The sequence below is a fragment of the Solea senegalensis genome, linkage group LG2 (genome assembly GCF_019176455.1).
Source record: "Solea senegalensis isolate Sse05_10M linkage group LG2, IFAPA_SoseM_1, whole genome shotgun sequence".
NCBI lineage: Eukaryota > Metazoa > Chordata > Actinopteri > Pleuronectiformes > Soleidae > Solea > Solea senegalensis.
This window is the reverse complement of record NC_058022.1, coordinates 15,542,950-15,555,583: the sequence shown is the minus strand read 5'-3', so window position 1 is coordinate 15,555,583 and position 12,634 is coordinate 15,542,950. Positions and strand designations below refer to the sequence as shown.

The window sequence follows — 12,634 nt, the reverse complement described above, 5'->3', positions numbered from 1 at the left end:
ACATTACGCATGTAGCCATAGACTGCTATCTGTGCTCAACGTAGTGGGCTACACACGGTCCGAGTCGCAGCCAGTCCAGCGGGTGTCCACCCGTCATACTATGTCACACTATGGGCTGATTGTGGTGCCAAGGTCACCACAATAAAGCCCATAGTGTGATTTCAGTGTAATTTGCATCCCTTTTCATGAACAGTTATCATTATTTGACTGGGAGGGCAGACTCATAGACAGCATGACAGAGCATGAAAAGTAAAATAACAAGTTAGCTCGACAAATATTTGCTCTACCTCCAGCAAAGGGAATGAGTTTGAGCTCTCTAGCCTGTCTTCCCTTGGAATGTTCTTGAAAAAAACACTACTGTGCCCTTTAGCTATACACTTACTATAAGGTTGGTGGATGTCTTAGAAGGCCACAGTGTGGTATTTAGGCAACCAGAGTGTGTCCATCAGTGTTTTGTTCTTTCACACACGTTGTTACAAATCACTGAGGAGCTACTGTGTGTGGACTTGCTCAGTAAGTGTGACCTACTGGTGCTTCTTAAAAACTAAACTAACATGTGTCATTTTAGCCCCACATTAAAAATAACTTGAGATTAAATGTAGAGTTGTGGGGAAAAGGATGAATGTTAAATGATGCCACTCCCCTCAGCAGAGCCTATTGTTGTTGTTTCAGTACAGCTGTTATGGTTTATTGTATAGACACGTTGCAGTTACGTAATCTCTCTTCCCTTCTCCCTCCACCATGAGACAAAGCTGTCAGCTCTGTGCAGTAGAATGAGGTTGTCCTCTGCCCACTTAATTTTTTTTTCTTGGTGACAGACACCCTCTTGGTGGAGCCAAATACTTTTTCTTTTTTTTTAACTCTAGTACCACATGTATGGATCTTTGTAGGAAAAAAACACTGCAGTTGCACCTAGCACCAAAGTGTGTAGTGCTGTGAAAATGTGTGACCTCTGGGCAGATTCCAACATTCAGTCTCAACATGCAAAGCAGTACATATTGTTCTCTATTACAGCAGATGACAGGCTATATTCAAAAAATAAACCCATAATTGAACTTTTTACTCTTTTACTGCTTTTTTTTTTCTTCAAGCAATTCCAAATGCTGACTTAAATCCAACTCAGCATCAAAAGTCAGTCAAAGTAGGGAAATTTAAAGTCTGACCTACTCCAGCACACACAAGAGACACAATGACAAAGGTGTGTCTCTTTGCAGTTTCACAGTGGGAAGGCTGCTGAAGCTACAACTGGAAGCAAAGTGCTTGGGACTGGATATGTTCCTACTGAAGTTTGGAAAAACATGGCCCCAGTGCAGCTGCAGGAAAGTACATAAACAAGGTACCGTGTTAAAGTGATGTGGTAGGAACATTTGCTTTCACTTCCTCCCAAATGATTGGCACGTGTCAATTTGAAATTCTAGTAATGCAGTATGATAGACAGTATGATGAAGACACCACGGCGGTAGCTCAGCGGTAGAGTGGGTCATCTTTTTATTGGTTGAAAGTCTACAAGCCGATGTGTCCTTGGGCAAGACAACTAGATGTTGCTTCAGATGGCTGTTCTGGCATCGCAAAAATAGATGCACTGTATGAATGTGGTAATGAAGGGGTGAATGGCAAAACTAGTGTAGAGCAGCTTTGAGTAGGGTGGATGATGTCATCTACCAGCAGGACAGCTCTCCTTCTCACCTGGAGAAGTCTGGGAGCACTGAGGTTTTTTTTTTTTGGTTTTTTTTTTAACTTCTACACTGCATTAAACACCATATTTCCATACCATACATTTACCATAAGGACAAACAGGAATGGATCCCCACCTCACATCCTGGATTACCTGACCAATCAACCCCAGTATGCAAGGACCTGGGATTGGGTGTCAGACATGGCTGTCTGCCGTACAGGGGCGTCGTCGGGAACAGTGCTGGCTCCGTTCCTCGTCACCTAGTACACTGCAGACTTCTACAGTTGTGCTGACTCTGCAACGGTCAGCCTCAAAGGTGACAAATAGTCCAGAGAACTGATACAGGACTCTACAGTACATGTAGGGGCTAGCTAGAGATCCAGGGAATGACATGGAGATGGCAACTCAAAAGTACTTGCCTGGGTGTTGTCATGAAGTGTAAGTCAATCATCTTGTACAAAATACAGGATTAACTTCACTGACACAAAAAACTCTTCTGGACCTTTAGTCATAATCAGATTTACTTGCCATTTACAGATTTAGTGTATACAACCAAAACTATTGATAAGTGCAAAAACCCCACAAGGACTCTCAAGTCAATTGACATTTTTTATTTTGCATATTTGAACATTCCAGTTGAAGTGCCTTACAACATAAACAGAACACTTGCTTTGCAATCATTCACAGGTGGCCAGAGTAGAGAAAAGCATCAGATCATGTGAATCTTCCCAGTTGTTAATTTACACAAGACCATCACCCACAGCAACGAACAGATGACCCGGAACCCACACTTCCTTCCTGTACAAAAAGGGACATCTGAGAAACGAGCGGCACACATTTGAGCAGCCATTATTTGGTCAAAAGGGTACTCCAACTTGGAATGCACGGTGTAAAGTCAAAAGGGAGTGAGGAAAGAGGAATGTTCGGCATACAGGAGGACTGGCCTTCATCCTGACTTCTCCTGCTCGATGGCTGCAAATGGAAGTGAAGAAAGTTTGCATGGTTAGTCCCATATAGCAATGCAAGTGATCATGTCAACTCGGGAGTGGCACATACTTTCTGAAGTTGGCAGTGTGTTTTTCTCCTGGGTGTCGGTCTTCTTCAGCTTTGTCTTGTCAAAAGTTGTGACTTCTGTGATATCAGGTTTGTCAGACATGTTGGCTGAGGGTCTGGAAAGAAATAGTAAATGTGATAATCTTTTAAATTAACACCTTAAGCACACAGAAAGGCCAATTAGGAGTCCACAATGGGAGAGTGTAAAAAAAAAAAAACCCATTTACTGGTGCATAATCAACTCCAGCTGAACACCTCATGGGTCTCAATGGGTTGCTTTGTGAAGAGATGGTTTCATTTTGTTCATGTGCAGCACTGAAGGACCACCGGCCTGCCTTTAAGCACTCACAGCGATCTCCCTCTGATCAATACGCGTTAGATTTCAGTTACATTAGCACCGATTGCTAGATTAAAACGGATTAGATTGATACAGCATGCGTGTGGTTTCACATACCACGCAACAAAGCAAGCCGTTCAATCAAATGTCTTTGTCGAATTAGGTAAGAGTTTTCGGTGATTATATAACCATTATTCAGTAAACCACTCGTTGCGCACGTGAAGCACGCACAGTGTGATTAGTTCAATATCACTCAGCAGATAAGCTGCACATCAATAGAAATGGAGACGGACTTACCAGTGAGTCTGTCGGCGAACTGCAAGATGAAGTCTCTCGCGCTGCAGCAGAGTGTTCCTCTCGGCTGCGCCCACCCTATAAATACCGCTCAATATGCAAATGAACCCATGACGTCACCCCATCTGCCTCCAAAACCTGCCTTTGTGCAAACAGGTATAGGGGGGAAAAACACAGTAAACACCATAAGTGACAATAAAACACCACTTATACACAAACTGAGCAGGGGGTTTGACAAAATCTTTACATTTAGCAAAAATGTCTAAGGGTTAGGCAGTGATCTGGTGTTTCAGGTTAGGTGAGAGGGAAAACTAGTGTGCTGAGACTCCTCGAGTATGAAAGGCTTGGAGATCATTTTACCAAGGGTTTGTCCGTCTTCACAAAGCGAACAAATATGGGCTGCGATATGGATTTGTGAGTGGGACAATAACTTTAGGATTCACTTTCAATGTGCCCTAATTACGGAATGAACAATGATGACACCATGTGGACAAGTGAAGTAATAACCAGGGAAACATGGATACTCTATACCTAAAAAAACAAAGATATTGAGTTTTACATATATATATGTATTTACATATGTGTATACATATGTATATTTGTATATATATTTATATATGTGTGTATATATATATATATACACATTGTGCAGTTTGCCTTTTGTTTACTGATCATGTCTTAGTTACATGTACAACAGAGAACACATTGAAATAATCATATAAGTGGCACAGATCTTACATCAGTTGATTAATTTATTCAATTTAATATTTAATAATACACAAACATTACAAGAAATTCACAAATATATGCATCTGAAATCTCAACCAAAGTGATATGTTAAGGATCACATATGTACAGTGCTTTCAAAACAAACAAACAAAAGATTATATTGTCCACATACGATCTATAAATTACTCCCTCACATTTGTCATAGAACTTCCTGCTTCACCTGTTTGTGAAGTACTTTGAATAGATCTTGTTGTACATAAACTGATTGTCCACTCTGACAACATTCCTCAGGTTTTGCCAAAACCAAGGCTCTGCGGCCGCTGTCTTCGGCCACTCTACAACACTTTTTCCACACACCCTTCTCCTCAGGCGCAGGAAGTGAGAGTGTTGCAGGACTGGCTCGAGCATCAGCAGAACAATCACGTCCACATTTTCATCCAGTAGCCTTTGGTGGGCCAGATACATTGCCAGCTTGAAAATCCCAGTCTTAACATAGTCCTCTGTTAAGACAAATAGGGTCTTGCGACTGTATCTGATGCTATGAGTGAGGTTGTCCACCAGGGGGACTCCTGGGACCCAGTCCCTCTCCTCCAGACACAGTGGGAGATGTTTCTCTCCTTCCTCTTCCAGTTTCACCCGCAGATTTCTCATTACCCATTCAGAGACATGTGGATCTTTGGTGTCATATGTCACAAAGACACCATAGTAACTGTCTGTTGAGTTCAAAGATTTGTATCCCTTCAACTTAGCTTTCATATAGTGTATTACATATGACGCATCCCAGTAAAATAGGTGAGCAACTGTTGCCGCAAACATAAAAGCAGTGATGAAGAAAGTTGTGAGAATGTATAACAGGAAGGCCTCGCTGTCATTTACACACTGGTTAATGTCAAAGTATATCAATGCTCGACCTTTCTGGTTTTCTGGTGTGTCGCACGTCACCTCAGTGGTCAGGCTTGGGATTTTTATTTTACTGTTTTCCATCCACAGGATAAAATCTAATGAATCACAGGTGCATTCAAATGGGTTTCCCTGCAAGTACAAAGTATGGATCTGATTATTGGTGTTTGGTTGGAAGGTCGATTGATTGATGGTGGTGAGTTTGTTGGCACTAAGGCTAAGAGTCTCAAGGCTTTTCGGACCATTTATGAGCCCGTCATCCAAGTGGAAAATTTGGTTACCACTCAAATCGAGGAAAGTCAAAGTCTGAGTAATGCTTGAGTTTATACCTGTCACGTAAACTAAAGAATTGGAACTCAGGTCTAAAATTTGAAGTTGATGGAAATAGTTTAATGCGTCCCATTTAAATTCAGTGAGCAAGTTATTGCTTATGCATAGTTTGGTGAGGTTACGTGGTAAATATTGATAAATATGGTCTGGGATCTTTTTAATTTGGTTTTTGGATATATCTAGATATGTCAAATTAGTAAGAGAAGTGAAAAGCTTATTGTATGCGCGATCTCTGTCTTTCCAAATGTAGCCAAGATTATTATGTGTAAACTGAAGTTCGCTCAAAGATTTGCTACACAGCTGTTTTGTTGTTAATGTGGAAATGGAATTGTGACTCATATTAAGCACTCTCAGTGCTGGCAGATTTTTTAAGAAATTTAAATTATGCGTTATCCCGTATGCTTCAAAGTAGTGTGAGTTGTAACTGAGGTCTAGCACTTGTAGATTTTGTAGTTCTTTGAAGGCATTGTCATAGGCCAGATCAATCTTGTTAAAAGATAGGTCTAGGTATGTCAGATTCGGCAGCGAAGAGAACTCTGTGCCATTAAGTGCTGCTGAAAATCCATTTCCGGAGAGGTTGAGACATGCAATATTTCCATAGCCAACAAACTGCTGTGGAGAAATGAAGAACAGATTATTGGAGCTGAGGATTAGTACTCGACCAGAGTTATAGCACTCTTGCTTGACAAGTTTGTGTGATATCTCATAAGTAAAGTCTTTCGAATAGGATTTCATTAGGGGAGAAAGTGAAAGGCCTGACCCCAGCATGTATCTGTCATTTGGATGTGGAGGATCTTTCCCTGGAATGGGGTACAGCCTGTTTTCTGCAAGGTATATCATTTTCAAGTTGCGTAAACTGCTGAATACGGTTGAATTAGAGTGAATAATGAAGTTAGTTCCTAAATTCAGTGCAGAAAGGTTTTTAAGTTCGTACAGATGTCTAAGTGTACCTGGCCCAATATTCTGGAAGACCAGCCCTGCTAAATGCAAAGTTCTTAGTGACACTAGACATGAAAAGTCATGTGAAAGATTCAGTGTTTCAGGATAGAGTTTGAGAGCAAAATTGAAAGAGAGATCAAGTCTTTCTAGTTTCCTAAGATTTCTAAGAAATATTGCCTCTCCAACAATTGCTTTTTGCAAGAAGTTAAATGACAAGAACAATTGTTTAAGCTTGTGCAGTCTCTCAAACCAGGAGGGATCCAGGTATTTCAATGAGTTTCCTCCCAGGTGCAGGGTCTGTAACTGTGTTAGATTGTGAAATGCTAAAGGATGGATGCGTAGAGAAATGTTTTTGCAGGGAACACAGGGATATGGTGCATTTTGACATCTTGGACAATTTCCTTGCATTGAGAGTTGTTTTAAATTAAATAACCCCAAAAAATCATCTTCAAATATCTGTTGTATTTGATTAGATCCAATCTTCAACACCTGCAATGACTGAGGTAATCCTTTGGGAACCTCGGTTAAGTTGTTAAATGACAAATCCAGAACCTGCAGTTTGGCCATAACAGCAAAAATGCCTTTCTTAATAGTCACAGCTCTTTTACAGGGAATCCATGAGTAGCAGTTTTTTGATATCCACAACTCTGTGATGTTTGCTAAGCTAGTGAGGTTCATGTTATCCAAATTAATCTTGTTCATGTTTAGAGTAAGGCGTTCCACACTGAGGGGGATATTGAGGGGGAGATTCTTCAGGCTGTTGCCAGTCAATTTCAGATGTTTCAGGTTTGTCAGGTTTTTGAAAGCGCTTGCATCAATGAGAAGTTCCCCGTTGATGTTTGCCCAGTTCAGATTGAGTGTGGTCAAATTCAACAAATTGTGAAATGCATTTGCTGAAATATTTGTTATGTTGTTTTCTGATAAGTTGAGGTCAGTTGCATTCCTCATTATCCCAATAGGTACTCCGTGCAGATGGCGCCCTTCACAGTTAAAAATGACGTCAGAGTCATTGCAGACTGTGACATCACAGGGGAATCGTGGTGGCATCCACTTAGCCTCACATGCAGCAGTTGGGACAGGTTGGAACTCACAGTGGCAATGCGTACAGAACAGCAGCATGAGCATCCAACTCGTGACAGTCTACAGGTGAACAATAAAATGTGTAAGAGGCAGAAGATAATACAGTATATTATAAAGTTCATATCATATTAAAGGATTTTTTTTTTTTTCATCTGAAAATGCATGCAGTAATCATCTCCTCTAGTTTGACTGAACATTCATCGATCTCTCTTGAGTTACCGCAAGGCTTCAGCCATCATGGTGACTCGTCATGGCACATGTAACCAGGAGGTGGCAGTGTTTTGTAAGTGAAATAACTGGATTGGCACAGTTGAAAATTACATTATCTTATTAGGTGCACTAAGACTGATGTATTGTGTGATGTGGTAAAGGTAAATAATTAAAAATGCAGCAACTGTCGCTGAGATGAAAAAAAATTATCACTAAAATTAATGCAGTATTAAGAAATAAAAGAGTAGTCACCATTCTATACATTGGCAAAACCACAAGGTGTGCTGAACTTAACACCACTTTCATGTCTTTTTATTTCTTATTCTTCTATTTGTAAATAAACACTAAACATGTTATATAAACTGATTTGTTAATCCAAAATAGTCTTACTTTGACATCTGTTTTTCAAATAAGTAGCTGACATTTTTGAAACACAAAAAGATAGAAGCAAATTTGTATTACCACCACTGAAGTTTATGTCTAAAAATAAAAGGTAAAAAGACGAAGCAAATGACGTAATTTTCCTTCTCACACATATAAACAAACTTTAATATGTTATATTTACAATACACTTTTAGTAATATATTTTTATCGATTGTATAAACATTTTTTAATTCTTCAATAAATTCATGCAGAGTATTATCAAGTCCTATAAAGCTTGTAGCACACAATTAGAGAAGCACAACATCATTATATTTACAGTATATATATATATATATAAATATATCAAATAACTACTGATAACTTTGTATCAGTAAAACTCACCATTGTGCATGCATTGAATGTATTCCTCATGATCCTTTAAAAATGTAGTTTTTTCACACTCACAGGTTACATTTGAAATCAGCTATCTATAAAAAGCTATACCTGCTTTGTGTCACATCAGCTATCTACATTTTTACCATACATAGGATTCTTGAAAAAACACTACTCTTTCTGAAGTCAAACACAGGCAAACAAACTAGCCAGTAGTCAAAGACGGACAGCCTCTCTGACAAAAGTATCATGTGAAATGAAGAAGTACTTGTTTCATTTCTCTTTTTTGCGATATGCTGGTAGTTTCACTGGTAGGAATGGTACACATTATTGTTAAAACACAGAAGTACATACACAACAATCTGAAATGAAAGAAGTATTTCAGTGCACTGTAGCACTTACAATGTCTCTTTGAAGAGGTTGTTGTATTGTTTGTGGCTTTCCGTTGCTAATACATTTCTCAGGCTGAACCAGAAGTATGGCTGAGCTTGAGGATTTGTTGGCCATTCCAGCACAGATCGCTTGTACAGTTTCTTCCGCAGGCTTAGGTACTTTGAATTGCACGGTACTTTCTCTAAAAGGATCAGTACTATAACGTCGTTTTTTTCATCCATTAGCCTTTGATGGGCCAAGTAGAAAGCTGTCTTGAATTTGCCACTTTTGATGTATTTGTTTGTGAGAATGAACACAGTTCTCTTGCTCCTGTGAATGCTCTGGGACAGGTTGTCAATTAGAGGAGTTCCAGGGATCCAATCCCGTTCCTCTAAGCACAGTGTAACACTGTGGTCTCCACAGCTCTCCAGCTGAACGCACATTTCCTTCATCACCCATTCTGACACAGCAAGATCCTCCTTATCATATATGACAAAGGCATCATAGACAGATCTCTGGGAGTACAGACGGTCATAGACTTTAATCTTGGCCCTACAAAAATGGTATATATACCAGACGTCCCACAGGAAGAGATGACTAGAGATGGACAGGGTGAGGAAGCTGAGGACAAGGGAAGTCATGATAGTGTAGAGAATGATTGACAAATAGTTGTGTTGGCAGGCCAGCAGGTCAACAGAGATTAGAGGATGACCTCTTTGTGCACCAGGTGCTGCACAGGTCACATCTGTGGCCAGTCTGGGGATGGTTACTGTGGTGCTATTGAGCCATGTTACAAACCATGTGACATTGCAATTACACAGAAATCTGTTGTTATGCAGAAGGAGCATGTCCATCTCATTAACAGAATCTGGAAAGCTTTCAATGTGCTGTATGCTATTAAAACTAAGATCCAGATATTTTAAGTTGTAAGCACCTTTGAGGAAATCTTGCCCAAGTTTTTGTATTTTGTTTTTATGTAAAATTAGTTTCTTGAGAGATTTGGTACAGTGCGATAGCACTGGAACGGTCTCTAAACTATTTCCACTGAGATCTAAGACTTGCAAAGAATGTAGAAACTGTAGTTTCTCCCAAGCAAAGGATTTTAATTTATTAAATTTGATGTAGAGTTCAGACAGCTTGTCTGGTAGACTGCTGAACACTTGTTCTGGAATAAAATTGAGGTTGTTATGAGAGATGTCAAGGACTGTCAGGTTGACTAATTTCTTGAAATACTTAAAATATCTGGTGTCCCCGTCTCTCCACAACATATCTAACCGGTTATCTCTGAACTCTAACCTCTCAAGAGATTGACTCTCCAGCTCTGTGTTTGTAGATGTAGAGATCTTATTGTGGTTCATCAGTAATACTTTGAGATTCTTCAAATTTCTAGTGAAATTAAGCATGTGGGTCAAGCCCTCAGATTCAAAATAATAGTTGTTGTTACTTATATCCAGGATGACCAGACTTGTTAGCTCTTCAAATGCAGTGGAGTAGAGCAGGTCCAGACGATTCAATGAAAAGTCCAGATACTGTAAATTGGTCAGGTAAGAAAACTCAGAGCCGTTCAGACTCTGACTCATTGCATTTCCAGACAGATTGAGGCATCTCAGATCTCCAAGATTTAAAAACTTTGCCTGCAAGAAGAAGATGTTGTTTCTGCTTACATCTAGGGTTTTGCCAAACTGACTGCACTCACTTTTGACAAAGGACTTAACAACCCCAAGTTCTCTGTCTTTGTTCTTGCAGCTGCGGGCATATTCATCATATCTGAAGTAATGTATTTCTCTTACTTCCTGACTTTGGTACTGAGCCACGGCTGACATTGGAGACCAGTCTAAGGGCTCTCCTCCAGTAAAACCAACAGCATCTTGGCTGTCAGAGGGGGAAGATATTTTGTTGTCAGACAGGCTGATTATTTTAAAGCTTTTAAATTCCATCAGAATACTAAGGTTTGCCATTTTAATGAAGTTTGTACCAAGATCTACAACCTCCAGGTTTGGGAGGTGTTTCAAAGGTTCAATACTCTCGGCTTTTAGCTGCTGAAACACAAAACCCCTTAGTCTGAAAATTTTGAGGGACTTGAGAGAAGAGAAAGCGCCACTCAGTCTCAGCGTTTGAGGATACCGCCTAAGCTCATAGTTAAATGAAAGGTCCAGTTCTTCGAGTTTTTGCAAGCAGTGTGGGAATTTGGTGACTCCTATCTCTATTGCTAAAAAGTTTGATGAGAGATCGAGTACTTTAAGTTCTTTTGTGTTGGCAAACCATGCAGATGGCACGCATGTCAGAGAGTTGCTGTGCAGGCGGAGCATCTTCAGTTTTGTTAACATTTTAAATGCCATGTTGTGGATTTTTAGTGGTGAGTTATTTGGACATGGGTTGCAAGGGAAAGGATTATTATAACATCGAGGACAATTTCCACTTATATCTAGAATTTCAAGGTTGGTTAAGTTTTTGAAATCCTCAGCAGTGACTTCCTGAATGTTATTGTTATAGAGATACAACTCCTTCAGGCTTGTGGGTAGATAGTGTGGAATAAAAGATAAGTTGTTTGATTTAAGGGATAACACTGTCAAATTGCTCAGCTGAGAAAATGCACCGTGCTCTATATCATAGGAAACATTACAAGGATTACGATAATAGCAGTTTTGACCAAGATAAAGCATCTCAACATTCCTGAGCCCGGAGAGGTTTGCTTTAGAAATGTAATAAATGTGATTCACTTCCAAACTCAGCAGGATCACATTTGAAGGCAGGCCTTTCGGTATACTGGAGAGCTGATTGCCATCCAGATACAAAGCACGCAGACTCCTCATGCTGGTGAAGGTGTTTTCCTCTATTGTCACGCTCTTTGTACACATGCGGTCTTTGGGACCAATTTTGATAGGCACACAGTTGCACCTCATGTCTATCTCAGTTAGGTTATGTAGACCGTGGAAGGAGGAGGAGTTTAATTTCGGAATATGGTTGATGGTGAGTGTCAGATTGGTGGTGTCTCTGGGGATGCCGCTTGGGATTTCTTTGAGGCCCCTCTCAGTACAGTCCACTTTGACCTCACTCCCGTTGATGGTCTCGCTTACATCACATGGCAGAGTTTTTGGAAAAGAAACGTTGGCTGCTGATACACAGAGACAATACCACAGGGCCAGCAGTGCCACACACATCTGGGCAGAAGCTGTGGCATTTCCCTATGAAGTTTCCAAGAAGACATTTAACAATGCAGTTACATTACTAAGGAAACTCACATTACACAGCATAGTGATTGTTATTTTCAATATAAATTATTTATAAACAGTTTACTGCACAATACAGCTATGGGTATTCATTTTCAATTTTATGTGGTCTACAACCCTGACACCATTATAATACAATTATTGCTGTACATGTTGCCTATATCAACAAAAATGTGCTTACCAAGTGGAAGAGCATTGTTCGCATGAACGATTGAAAAGGGGTCCTGCTATGAGTTCTGTTGGATACTGAAAGAACTGTAACATTGATCATTACCTACTAACTAATGTAATGAAACTAGCAGGTGGCTGGGTTGGATCAATGTGTGTATAATTAGGCAGCATCACTTCCTTATTGTCACAAACCGCACATCTTCCAAAGTTTCTGTTTTAATGAAGCTGTTTGATAATGGTTGCTGTTTATTATAACAAGGCACATGTGCTTTAATGTGATGGAGATTTTTCCCTAAAAATAGGATTGAGTAGTCTCTTGTTCTTGGTATTTTTCAAAGGCCCAGCTGGAGAAATTGTGGGTTATTCAGTTGTCACCACTGGTGGAAAGAGCAGTTTCATTTCTAATTTGCCTGCAGGGGAAACTGAAATGTTGGGTTTCAGTTTTAGGTTTGCCAGCTTATACTGTGAAAATGATATTCTGACACAATGGGATCTCATGCTCTGGCCAAAAAGTATAAAGGACTTTACTCAAGAGACCAAATGCATTCTAGATAGTCC

General features: G+C 39.9%; 1 protein-coding gene and 1 long non-coding RNA gene across 5 annotated transcripts in view; one reads left to right on the top strand and one right to left on the bottom strand.

Moving 5' to 3' along the window:
• The window catches only part of LOC122786243, a 62,009-nt gene that overhangs the window by 10,588 nt on the left and 38,787 nt on the right, over nt 1-12,634 (top strand). The gene's annotated exons all lie outside the window — the stretch shown is intronic.
• tlr7 (toll-like receptor 7) lies at nt 2,272-12,509 on the bottom strand. 4 transcript variants are annotated; one of them, XM_044052250.1, is made up of 5 exons: nt 12,087-12,509; nt 8,313-11,860; nt 3,363-3,501; nt 2,732-2,844; nt 2,272-2,647 (listed from the first exon to the last, which is right to left on the bottom strand). In XM_044052250.1, exons 1-2 carry the CDS (start codon nt 12,174-12,176, stop codon nt 8,702-8,704), a joined length of 3,249 nt encoding a protein of 1,082 aa, XP_043908185.1. In that variant the 5' UTR covers nt 12,177-12,509; the 3' UTR covers nt 2,272-2,647; nt 2,732-2,844; nt 3,363-3,501; nt 8,313-8,701. The 4 variants fall into 4 exon arrangements, 2 of the variants coding, with proteins under 2 accessions (XP_043908185.1, XP_043908194.1); XR_006362411.1 differs by lacking the exons at nt 8,313-11,860; nt 12,087-12,509 and adding an exon at nt 3,607-3,621; XR_006362412.1 differs by lacking the exons at nt 8,313-11,860; nt 12,087-12,509 and adding an exon at nt 3,607-3,621 and having other exon boundaries at nt 3,363-3,497.